At 42.3% G+C, this 13,318-nt stretch overlaps 1 protein-coding gene across 1 annotated transcript; it reads right to left on the reverse strand.

The window, feature by feature from the left end:
- Positions 1-2,270: 2,270 nt before the first annotated feature.
- On the reverse strand, positions 2,271-12,367 carry LOC121917272 (transmembrane protein 200C-like). Its single transcript, XM_042443054.1, has 2 exons — positions 11,834-12,367; positions 2,271-4,865 (listed from the first exon to the last, which is right to left on the reverse strand). Exon 2 carries the CDS (start codon positions 4,820-4,822, stop codon positions 3,143-3,145), a length of 1,680 nt encoding a protein of 559 aa, XP_042298988.1. The 5' UTR covers positions 4,823-4,865; positions 11,834-12,367; the 3' UTR covers positions 2,271-3,142.
- Between the last annotated feature and the right edge of the window lie 951 nt (positions 12,368-13,318).

A 13,318-nucleotide genomic window follows, 5' to 3' on the forward strand; every position in this document is an offset into this window, starting at 1 on the left:
CATACAGAAGACAGTGGGTTCCAGTTGTTTCAAAACTTTCCTCAATTCTCAGAAGCTTCATTAGTCAAAATGCAGGTTATTATAAAGGAGAAGATTTCAAATTAATGTGTAAATGTTCAGTTATGGAATTTCAATATATATATATCAATTTACACATTATTGCTTGTAGCTTTGTAAGTTTTATATGGCAAGGAGAAAAGTCCATTCTTTTTTAAATTCTAGCTAGGATGCCAGAAGACATAGTCTATGATCTGCATTTCATAATTACATTAACATTAATCACCTAAATTTAATCCAATCTTGTATAGTCTGGCATGGGCTGGCAATATATACTAATGGTCTAAACACACTAATTTCCTTCATTTGGCAATGCCTATTTTCAAGTGCATCTTCTTACCTGCCAAGCTTAAATCTCAATGAGGTGAATGGTTCGTCCTCCAGATGTTTGGGACTACCACTCCCACAATCCCTTAACATTGACCATGCTGAGTGGACTGACAGGAATTTTAGTCCAAAATATCTGGAGGACAAAGATTCTGCACTCCTGTTCTAAATACCATGCAAATATTACTATAGTCAAACTGTGTATCTTCTGCTTTGTTCAGCACTGTGACACTGACATCAGCTAATGCTGAATTCATGCATACACATCCATTATTTTATCACTGTAACATCAAAAAATGTCTGGCATCTGCAAAATAGCCCCTAACAACAGAATACCAAAGATATTGCTTCCAGATTGCCTCACATAACCTCAGATTTATAGCTTTCCAATGGCAGCATTTCACAGCCATCACATGATATCACTGAGTGATGTAGCAGAGTATGGACAAGGCTGTGGAAATCAGGGCTGAGGACCATAGTCACGTCTGATGTAGCAAAGCCATTACACAACAATATTGCCTCATAACTAATTTTTTTGAGGACTCAGTGCAATATCATTTGACTTATGGGGTAAAATGATATTGACAACATCTGGGAGCTTGTTACAAATTGATCTTCTCAAGCTTTCCCTTTCATTTTGTAAATATATGAGAGGCTGAACATGATTAAAGTGAGAGTTTTTTTTTTTTTTAAAAAAAAAACCCTCTTCATTAATGCTACAATATATCAGGAACTAACTAGGCAAGAATGTGCCTGGTACCAATAAATCATTTGGATAAAAAATCCATTTCCTTCAGCAGGTGATTTCCAAATACAGTGGATCCTTGATATCTGCTGGGGTTTGGTTCCACAATACCCCATGGAATACCAAAATCCATGGACACTCAAGTCCAGTTTAATACAGTCGTATAGTAAAATTGTATCCCTTATATAAAATGGAAAAATCAAGGTTTACCTTTTTCATTGTGTGAGTGTAATATTTTCAAGCTATGGATGGTTGAATCCAGGGATAAAGAATCTATGGGTACAGAAGGCCAACTGTAGTCTTGTTTAGAAACAGGATACAATGGTCTAATTACAAAACTATCTGATTCAAGCATCTTGAAATGTTGTAATTTTATGGATGCTTTCCTGGGAGTAAGCCCCATTTAACACAGTGTAACTTGGGACAAACTTCTTTGTTTTAATGCACTACTGTGCACTTTGAAATGTAAGCTGGGTCCCTGAGTAGCATCAGGACTACAAGAAATGGGAAGAGGGACAGTTTCCACCTATTTTATGCAAACAGCAGCTACCAGTGGCAATTTCTGCTGGGTCCATAGCATAGAGGGGAACATTATCTTTCCACTCCTGTGTTCCAGATGCTGTTGCAACTGCCATTTACCTTTAAAAAAAAATTACATTAATGAAATTAACATAATGTCTTGATTGGCCTTTATATCATAAGTAAACATACATAGGATTGTGCCATTAAGTTTCATTCCTTTTAACAGGAGAATAATACACAAAGTTAACTTTGGGCCGGTACAGACCAGCCCTTTCCGACGCCCTCATCACGTACTAGGGTTGCCTTGGGGCGGCGCTTCCAGACGCCCCTCAACCCTAGCACATGATGAGGGCATCAAAATGGCAGCACCCTGTACACACGGGCATCACCATTGTTATGCAAGCACTGCAGAGAGAAAACAGGTGCTGGCAGGGTACCGTTTTTCGGTGCTCTGTATCGCACCTATGTCTCCTGTTGAATCAATGACTCTTATGAGTCTTTCCTTCCTTTCCTGAATCATATTCCATCTACATATGATTTCTCAGTTTTAATTAAGGCTGCAGTCATATGCTCACTTACCTGGGAATAAAGTCCACTGATTTCAGCAGGACTTACTTACGAACAGATAAAGTAGGATTAGTTTTAGTCATCCACACTCTGTCCTTCTTTTAAGAAAACTTTTTACTGTTGATGACCTGATTTCAACACATGCAATTAATTTTTCTGCCTTTGGAGACATTCACTGAAAACAAGACCTATTTCATTTGTAAGAATTTAGCAGGAAATGAAACATTACCTAAATAAACTTGGTCATTGTAAACATATTTTATTTAATTAAAAACTGTTATTAATGCTCTTAGTTTATACATGTGCAATAATACTTGATAAAGTATTCATTTGAATTTAGGAATGGAGGGATTTCAGCTAGTTGGCCACAGTGCTATCCATCTCCCATCCCTCTTCTGCTGACACTATTCAGAAACTAAATCTTTAGATTCCTTCCCCCTTTGTCATAATACTTCATCTGTTAATCTCTGCAAAATGATATTCTGATCTAACCAAACATTACAAGAGAGATCAATCTTCCTGACTTGAAATCCATCTCTGCCTGAAGCTGGGGAAAGAGTGTGCAGTTAACGCCATGGCAAAAGCCAAGACAGAATGAGAGAGAGAAAGAAAGGAGCAATCAGACTTTTAAAAAAAATCAGTAAAGTGCACAATTATTGTCAACATATTCTCTTTCCTTTGATCCAAAGAATTTACTGCACTGTCAGTGTGAAATACAGTTGGCTTGCATGGAATACAGACTGACAGTTGAACAGAACAAACTCCTGCTTGGTGTTTTTGTTTTTCCTGAAGACATCTACAGGAATTTATTGATGCAATTCAAAAGGATAATATATTTCAGCGCTTTGGCTATTGACCGGTTTCCTAGATCCACAAGGGGGCAGAAGGATTACAAGTTGTTCTGATGCTTATCTCCATTTTATTTTATTTGGCTGAAACACCGGTGTTTTCCAGGTCTGCTTCCTCCAGCTCCACTGTGGTGTCTGACCTGGAGATCATGAAAAGTTTCTCTTTATTTGTATACTGTCTCTGAATTCTCAAAGGCTGTTGTTCTGTTTGTTCTCTGCTGGTGTCCTTTGAAGAAGGCATGTCCCCACTGGAGCTCCCTTTGCAGTCCTGGGTTTTATGGGCTGGTGTGTTGGCAACAGATTCCAAAGAGGTGCCTGTCTCCTCCAGTGGGGTATAGCCCTTATTGCTTCGGTACTGATCACACTGAGATCCCTGGGAATCTCTCCTAGCCACAGCTGGTGTTGGAGGGTCTCCCAAATCAAGGGATTTAGAGTAGGTGGAAGATGAGGCTTTAACTAAAAGACTGGAGTCTAGGTCTGTGCTACTATCCAATGTCTGAGAGGATTCAGGGGTGAGGGATCTCCTGGCATCAGGGAGGCAGCTTGTGCTTTGGCGTCGAAGAACCAGCTTGCGCTTACCCGTCCTGGCCACAGTTGCATGTCCTTGCTCTGAGTCTATGTAGCTGCTCCTGAGGTCTTTCAGGCTGTGCTCAAACTCTCCCCGAGGTATTTCCTTGGCCCCTCGTTCTCCCAGGGGCCTTTGCCAGCCACTTCGGTCTCCCTGTGCCACTTCTCCTTGAGCCAACGGCAGCAAAGTGAAAGTGCTGAGTGAGGAACCCACAATGGAACTGGCAGTACTGCGCTGGTCCCAGCCATCTGGGGGGCTGCAAGGTGGGCTATGAGCAGTCCTAGCCAAGGCTGCCCTCTCCCGATATATACTATATACAGCCTCAGCCAAGCTGGGGGTTTGTCTTTGCTGCAATTGCCGAGGAGAGGAAGAGGAGCAGCAGCGTGGGGATGAAGCCAAATCTGGAGGGGAGAGAGGAGCACTTACCATTGGGTGCCAGGCAGTCTTGGCTAAAGTTTCCCCAGAGCTGCCACCAGGTTTCAACTCTACTCCTCGTGGCTGTACATAGTTAACAAAGCCATTGATAGGAACTGGGGCAACAGAAGCAGAGGGGGGTCCATCCTTTGTCCGAAGGCTATGTGCATCTATGACAGTGGAGTACAAATCCCTTAGATTGATAATCTTTGTCTTTTTGTCACGGTTCTCATGGAGCACTGCATTGGCACAAATGAAGAGGAAGATGCCAATGCCCATGATGAGGGGTCCAAGCACCTTAAGTTTGTCTGAATGCAAATACTGTGAGAAAAGCTGAAGAAGGAAGCTTTTAGAGGTGGGCGAGGGGGCAGGAGAGGAAGGGAGGAGGTTCCTTTTGCTGTTCATGAAAGAGGAGTTGGTCCCTGAGCCTTCCCGGGGATATTCTCCTGGCCCTTCTGTTTGGTTCCTGGAACGGCTGAAGGTGGCACTCCCATGTGAGGATGGAAGATGCCTGTTACCAAGGCTCCCTGCCCGGTAATGTGGTTTGGGCCAATAGCCCATGACCGCCAAGGCAATTCCCACAAGCAACACCAGGATACCACAGAGAGCAATGAGGCCTGAGATAGAGCAGAGCTTCAGCTTTCCCTTCACCACCACCACATCGTTTTTGCGTTTCTTTTTGGCTTTGCGCTTGCGTTTGGGGCCTTGGCTCTGAGGCCTCAGGGGATCCTGTTTTCTGGCTGAGATCCGCAAAAGGCCTCCAGTGGCTATCATGGCTGGCTACCCTGGGCACTGGTCTCTACAGCGGCTCCAGCTCCTGTGGCAAAAGGGAGAAAAAGAACATGAGAGTCCAGGGAGAGTTTAGTCTGCAAAGACCCCGTTTGCAAATTGCAGTCTGCCTCTGTTTTTCTTAAATCTGCTCAGTCACTACTGACAAATCACTTCCACACAAGGAAGCATGTGCAAGACACAGAATTCAGAATAGCTAAGCAATGGGGGAAGGTCAGGAGAAATCTCTTATAAGAGATTTCTGTATCACCACCTGCAAACAACATGCTTTGAATTTAACTAATAAATATCTAAGTTCATTTCTGAAACTAGAGAGAGAAAGAAAGAGAGAAGGAAAGACAGAGGAAAGGAAAGGAAGGAAAAAAAGAGTTGTGTTATTGAAAAGGAATATAAATATCCCCTCCCCAGCTGATAATATAGCAATCGTATTTAAATTCTAAAAAAGCTTGTAAGTCTCTCCTCTGAAGTCTGCTCTGATTTAACAATCTGAAACTGAATCCAGACAAGATGGAGCTGTTGTTGGTTGGGGATTCTGTTATTTATGAGCTGTACTCCCAGGAAAGGGGAAATCCCAATCAGTGGAGATCCTAGACTTGGCACTTTCTCTGGATCTGTAGTTGACAATAGTAGTTTAGTAGAATATTTTGTCAGCCTATAGATATAGCTGGACATACCACAGGTATACCCAGACTTGAGTACAGTATTTCAACTTTCTCTGGCTTTGTGGGACTGCCTTTAAAGATAATTTAGAAACTGCAGCTGATACAAAAGGCAGCTGTCTGGATATTGATTAGTAAGCCTTAATGGAAACAGTCCAACTGTACTGATTCCTAATCAATTTCTGAATTCAATTTAAACTGCTGGTATTGATCTTTTAAAGTCACTGACAAACCAGGACAACACTAGCTTTTGCCCAGATAGACCTGCCCAAACTTTGAGACATTTCCATTGGATGTTTCCTCAGCCTTGCCTCCTTTGGCCATATGATTAATAGCAACCAGGTACAGGTCCTTTTTAGTGGCAGCTCCACAACTACGACTCTTTCTCTGGGAACATCTGAGAAGCTGCTTCTTTCCCCATGGTCAAGTGGATGGTCAAGATGGTTTCATTTTGCAAACAAGTCACCTTGGGAACCCCTGGGGTCTGGAAGGCGATACAGAAATACTCTAAATAAATTAAAATGTATTCTTTGTTTTCAACAAAAGCACCATCTTGGAGAAGTAAAGCTGAAACACTTCTTGGTCTTGACTTGTTCTGAATGCACTCAGACTAGCCAAAATCCAAAGAGGCAAACTGGCGTTGAGCTTGCACATTCTGAGTCAATCTTTTAACAAATATTTTCAGGAGTGGTCATGCTAAGCAAGTGTGGAGACAAAGAGGGGAAAATCTATTAATGCCTATGTTTCACTCACTGAGAACTTGAGAAGGATTTTACACACACACGGGCTAGCAAGGATTCCCCCCCTCTTTCCTTTAACAACTACTGATTGTATTTTTTTTAAAATCTCATCTCCTAGATCATTCAAGAGCCAAGGAGTTTCTGTAAATGCTTTCAATATGTAAAAAATTACTTGTTATACAACAGGGAAGGGAATCATGTGGCCCTCCAAATATTGTTACTCACTGCTGGTGATCATGGATAAGGCTAATGGGAACTGCAGTTCTGCAACTTTGGGAGGGGTGCATAAGTCCCACCCCTTTGTTTACAGGCATGGAACAAGCAGGTTTCTGCATGAAACCTGAGGCCCAGGACAATTTCTGTTTCAGGGCCTAAACATCATTGTCTATGGTGCTTCCCAGAATAAGTAAACCTGGAGCCATTTTCACATAGTCCATGAATACATGGACTATGCAAGTGTGTATGTATACAGGTGTGTGAGTGTATGCATGCACAGTCATAAAACCTGGGTGCTTGGGAAGCTCTGTTCACATGTTTGTTTGGGAATTTGGAACAGGAACTGAAATCCTTTTTACATCCACCTATCCACTAGCCTAATACTGCCAGATACAGATATGTCAAAAGTGCATTCCAATGCAGTAACTGAAGGAAAGCATTTGCTCTGAAAAGAACCGAGTCTTGAAAAGGAAGAAAGAGAAAGCCTTCTAAATGACATTTAACACGAAGTCACCTTTATAGCAAGTTACTCCAGGTAACTCAGGCTAAGCTAAATAGCCAAGTTCAGGGAAATGGATATACATAAAAAGAGAAAATGAAGTTCCATGTAAACAGTCTGCAATGCAAATGTAATTCACTATGTAAAATGATACACACTGTGTCAACAAATCCTAACTGCACATTTACAGTGATGGGTACTGAGCAGGCAGTGACTGACAAAGAAAGAAATTTTGGGGTTATGGTGCACCACTGGATGAAAATGTCAGATCAGTGGGCAGCTACTTTGAAAACTGTAAACGTCACATCAGCCACCATCAAAAAGGAAATTAAAAATAAAATTATCAGCATCATACTACAAATTCATGATGATTCAACCACACTTGAAAGACTTTGAACAACAACACCTCAAAAATAAGGCACCAATTGAACATGCAACATTTGTAGCTCATTAGCTTTAGAAAAGGCAAACAAAGTGAATGCAATAGAGTATAAAACTATGTATGATTTGTGTGGTGGGAAGTTAAGGACAGTTAAAAGGAAGAGTTAAACTGTGGAATTCACTGCCACAAGATGGATTTGCAATTTTTTTCTCTTTTTCAATAGGAAGCAGTATATATTTTCTGAAAAATGCAAAATTTTGATGTAAAAATGTTGCATTTTAATGCAAAGAATCCAATGCATTTTGTGAAAAAAGAATTTTCATTAAAAAGTCCTGAAATGTGTAAAATTATAATTAAAAAGTTGAAAAAATGCATAATGCCCACCACAGGGCCAATATTTGAAATAAGTGAAGACTTACATCTCTAATGAATGAATGTTCATGATGACGGATATATGTGTGTGGGGATATATATATATATATATATATATATATATATATATATCCCAGTAATAGAAGCACTGTGCTTCTACTCTACTCTCCAGTTGCAGGGGAACATGAGCAGGAGAAGCATCTTCATAACGGTTTTGCTCATGTCCTCGTTATGGCCTTGCCATTTGTATGTGGCTGGCCACTGTAGAAACAGAATAGTGGTCTATATAGGCCTCTGATCCTGAAGGGTTCTTCATATAATGTTAATGCAGAGAGATACAGGAGCAGGGTTGGAGAATGTAATTCTCATTTACATTTTCCCTCCTCTGTATTCACTGACAATGTTTAAAAGGCTTAGAGTGCAATCTGAACAGGTACTCCTAGGGTCTGATAGAAAAACATGTTCCTTCTTGAATGTAGTTTTAGTTCCTGTACTTTTATGACTTAGTACTAACATGGACAAAGGGTGAGAGATTTTTTAGAAGTAGAGGCATCACCTGACCCCAAAAGGATCAAAATTACCTTGTAAAATTGCTTCAGACCATCTAAAGAATCAATAGTTTAGAGAAACGATGTATCTTTTCTTTAAAAATTCCTTAATCTACAATGTTCATCTCCTTCTGTTGTATGATAACCTAGATTTGACATTATTGCTCCATTTTTAATAGGGGGAATATGTTTGATGCAGCCTTAATCGTAGTCTGAGATGCTGCCTTGGTTTAATAATCCTTACAGTTTTATTATGATTGCATAGACTCTTGTTTTTATTATAGAAACTGCTAAACTGTTTTCTAGCCTCAGGCCGTTTTCACTGAATGAGGCCAAAAGGTTCTATTACCTGAGGGGCTTATGGAAGGTGATCTATTATGGAAAATATGAAAAGGTGTTTCTTTAAGAAAATGATGGGAAATAAAAGGCAAAATAAATGGTTTTGCTGAGACTTGTAGGTATATATTTGTATGCATTGTCCTGACCAGGCTAGGGGATTTAAATCTAGAGTTTATCCTTTACTGCAATCCCTACATCAAGAAATAAACAAATCCTGGTATCATCAGAAAACTTTCTTTGAAACAATTCCTTTTTCAACTGTTTTTGAATATGCAGACAAACCTTCCTGCCTGCTTTGAATGTGAGCTTATCCTCTGGACATATGCCTGATCTGGAGTCATGTATGATGTTCAAGGTAACTGGTTATGTAACGCCAGTCCATCAATGTGAGAATGTGATGGGAACAGAAAGCTACTGTGCTAAACCTGATTTTTAAAAAAAGGAAGGAAGGAAGGAAGGAAGGAAGGAAGGAAGGAGGGTAACACCACTTTGAATCACTGGGGGAACAAATCCTGCTCTTGTGTTGACAAAGGGAGCCTGAAATAAGCTGCAAGGTTTTATTTACATCACAAGGTTCATAATCCATGTATTCAACTAATGAAGCAACAACTGAATATTCAACAATTCCTTCTCAGCTGTTTAGGACAGTCTGGGGGAAAAAGAATGAGGAAGAGTCATTCATTACTTTCCCAGAGTGTTTGAAATAGATTATAAGAAAGAAAGAGAAAAGCAATCAGTACAGCATGCTGCATAAAGTTAAATCCTTTGCCCTGGGATCTGGTTAAGTCAGCATCCTAGGTAATCTTATTCCTCTCATCAGCTAAATTGTGCCATTTCCCAAATATCCTCAGGTTCAGCAATTTTCAGATTCATTTAAAATCCATGCATTTTCTTGTAGAAATGTCCCTGGTTCTTACGCTGCACCTAAAAGAAATTCATCAGCCACTGGACTTGTATCTCCTTTTTCAAGCATGAGAGCTGTTTGGACATTAATTCAATAGACGTTGATTGTTTTTAATCAAGCTTTTGATGGAATTAGATTTCACCCCAGGACACCAATAGGCAAGAAGCCGCATTAACTAAGATGGGAAAACATATGCCAATAGCTCGACCTGGACAAGGCTGGTACATAGGCTAGTCGCAAGAGCAGCCAGTTTCCTAATAGCTGCTTCTCTCTGTAGTATGCTACAAGCAAATGCTCCCTGATTTTGAAAGGACCAGAACTCGAAAAACATATATATCCATGTAGTTCTTTACCTTCTAATGGGGACTCTGTGCTACAGGAAAATCCAGATAATCTTTTACACTGTTTTCCCTTCGAAAAAACTAGGCAGACGCTTAACAGAACAAAGTGATTCCAGGACACTCGCTTCCAAGTTTTCTCCACTGTTCTCTCTGACTGTATGTGCAGTAAAGAAGAAGAAAACATGTGGGGGGCAGAGAGACATCTACCATTCAATTTGGGAAAAGTCCCTAGTTTGGCCATGTAAACCTGATCTTGAGAAAGTCACACTCTCTCAGCCTCAGGGGAAGACCATGGCAAACCTCCTCTGAACTGATCTCAGCCAGAAAACCTTATGGTATGTTTGCTGTGGGGTTGCCATAAGTCAGAAACAACTTGAAGGCACACAACACACACAACCAGACCTACTAAAGTAGTTGTTTGTCCCTGCCTGCTGCTTGTACTCGCCTTCCTCGGAGGTGCTTTGAGGACCAGAGGTGAAGGAGACATTGGGGCTGACCTACCTGGTCCTGGTGTGTCCTGGATCATGTCCTTTGCCAAGTTGCCTACTAGGGACAGCTGAGGGAGGCTGGCCTGCGCCATGGGCAGCCTCTGCCTGGCAGAGGATCAAAGGGCTGAAACTGGCAAGAAAGGAGAGTCCTGCCAGCCAGGGATGGCTCTGGAGGCAGCCAACACCAGAAAGGCAGCAGCAGGGGAGTGGGTGGCAGCCAAAGCCTTCAACTTTTCCCAATCAAAACTCATTCTCTGAAAAATCCAATCATCCATCCATTCAAGGGACTTTCAACCAGCCAGGTGCCTCTGCTGTGCCCAGGAAGACCAGATGTCTCAGCTGCAAAGGAGGACAAGGCACTGCAAAATCAGGACACTGAAGCAAAACTGCTCAAAACACTGGAAATGTCAATCCATGCTTCTTAGGGATGCTCAAAAGGACACAAGGATAACAGTTTGTAGGGCAGATCCTGGAAAAGGTGGACACCTGGCCACTATTTGTCAGAGCAGCCTGACACAAGCAGGCACCTCCATCTTTCCATCATTTCATAACAGGGTGTTTTTCTTCTCCTCTCCAGCTCCACCGGTTCCCCTCCTTATTCCCTCCCCCAACCCCCCTTCTTTCCTAAAAGATGAAGCCCCCCAAAACTGCAGAAACACCAGGAAAGGCACCAAAAAGGGGGAAGAAATGCAGATGATCCCAGTCCCACAGACAGCTCTTGGGAGCCAGGGTTTGTGAGGAGGGTTTGCACAAAGTGGCCAGAGCTCCTCACCGCCAAGGAGGACCAGGCACCGCCAAATGGAGGACACTCCAGAAAACTGGAGGCCCTGAGCAAACCAAAGCTTGAAAGAAACACTCCTGGAAATGTCCATGTAGGCTCCAAGGGGAGGACGTTTTGGAATCCCTCCTGGGCAGAAGGCTGAAATGGAGGACCTTCTAGAAAATCTAGAGGGCAAAACCCCTGAAAAGCTAAAACAACAATAACAACAACAACACTCCCATAAATGTAAATGAAGGCTTCTTAGTCCTTCTCAAAAGGGAGGACGTTTTGACATCCCTCCTGGAAAGAAGGTTGAAGTGGAGGGCAGGTCCTGAAAAAGGAGGACCAAATCTGGTCACCCTGAGCTCCAAACACTCCTCGGACATGTCAACCCAAGCTCCTTAGCCCTGCTCAGAATGGAGGACATTTGGGTATCCCTCCTGGACAGAAGGTTAAAAAGGGAGGACCAAGTCAACCCAGGCTCCTCAGTCCTGCTCAAAATGGAGGACCTTTCTGACTCTCCTCCTGGGCAGAAGGCGGAAATGGAGGACAGGTCCTGGGGAAAGGAGGACCAAGTCTGCACCTTCCTGGCTTTGCAGGAGCCCAGGGTTCCAAAATGGCAGTATTTTAGGAAGCCCAGAAAAGACCACCACCACTCTTTCTCTCTCTCTTTCATTCTTTCCTTTCTCTCTCTCTCTCTCTCTCTCTCTCTTTCATTCATTCGTTCATTCTCTCTTTCTCTTCTTACCAGGGGGACTCGGGGGCTGTCAGAGCCGCAGGCAAGTTCCTCAAACCCCGGGAAGAAACCATGGAGAAACTTTGGGAGCCAGCCGGGCCAAGGGACCTCTCTGGTGGGTGAAGACGGAGACCAGCCACGACACACAACAGCAAAGAAAAACCAGGAGGAGGAGGAGGAAGAGAAGAAGCAGTGAGGGCACCCTCCTTTCCTCCATCCTTCCCTCCTCCCTCCACTCCTCTGCTTCCTTAACACACTCGCCAGTGGCTCCTCGAAATCACAGGCAAAGCAGCAGCAGCATCCCTGGGATCCATGGGGCCGAGGAGGAGGAGGAGGGAAGGAGGAGGAAGAGGAGGAGGATGGCTCTCAAAGTGGGGCTCCTCTGGATGGCATCCTCCTCCTCCTCCTCCTCCTCCTGCTCTTGCTGCTCATGGAGGTCTTCAATGGCTCTTTCTGTTTCTTCCCACTGGGAGGCTCTTGTTATTGTTTGGAGCTGCTGCTGCTGCTGCTGCTGCTTCTGTGCCCAGCCAAGGGGCCACTGATTAGCTGCTGCTGCTGCCGCTGCTGCTCTTGCTAATGAGGATGAGGATGCTGATGATGCTGATGGCGGGGCCTGCTGCCGTTGCTAGGAGACAGGAACCATGACACCAGGAAATGGCGGCCTGAGTGGCCAAGAGGGCGGCCTCAGTTGCCAGCTCTTTTATTATGAGGGGGAGGCCCACCACAAGCCCTCTCCCTCCCTCCCTCCCTCCCCCCCTCCTCTCCTACCCAGTGGCATCCCTAGGAGCACTGGGGGGTGGCACCACTTCTCCTCAAACACCTGTGTTTGGGCAGAAACATTGTGGCACTGGCCTGCATCTCTAAGGGATGGGGTTTTTTAAATTAAAATTAAAATTTCTTTAAAAAAAATAAAATTAAAATTTCATTTTTAAAATTTCATTTAAAAATTAAATTAATATTTTATTTTTTATTTTATTTTATAAAAAAAAAAAAAATCCTTTTAATTTTTTCTTTAAAAAACATTACATTTTAACCATGTATATATAAATCACATTTAGCTTACGCTTATGCTATTGCTATTTGAAGGCATGGGAATTTTTTTTTTAAAATGCTAGCTGTTTACAGTCACAACTATTAGCATTACATTCGGTGGTATACAGGAATTATGATTTACGAGTAACTAGTGCAAACATAAATAAACAAATTACTGTATATAATACATGAGTATATATACAGTAATTTGTTTATTTATGTTTATTTATGTCTAGAAATTTTGTCAAAAAACTGTCCCAAAATAGCTGGGTTGACATCCACAGGTCAACGTAAGTACTGTACTTTAATTCTTATATATATATAAAATAAAGAGGAAGCATACCCTGGTGAAAGATGAGAACTTAATCTCTTTTCGGAGCATCTAAACCAAGCATTAACCCCCTCTACTATCTCATCCATCCAGTCTTTAGGTGAACACAAATAGTTGTGTCTGTCAAAACTTTT

Source organism: Sceloporus undulatus, unplaced genomic scaffold (genome assembly GCF_019175285.1).
Source record: "Sceloporus undulatus isolate JIND9_A2432 ecotype Alabama unplaced genomic scaffold, SceUnd_v1.1 scaffold_14, whole genome shotgun sequence".
Classification (NCBI taxonomy): domain Eukaryota; kingdom Metazoa; phylum Chordata; class Lepidosauria; order Squamata; family Phrynosomatidae; genus Sceloporus; species Sceloporus undulatus.

Bases quoted from the DNA above. Each gene is read 5' to 3' on its own strand.
- LOC121917272 (XM_042443054.1), bottom strand. From the start codon at position 4,822: ATGATAGCCACTGGAGGCCTTTTGCGGATCTCAGCCAGAAAACAGGAT.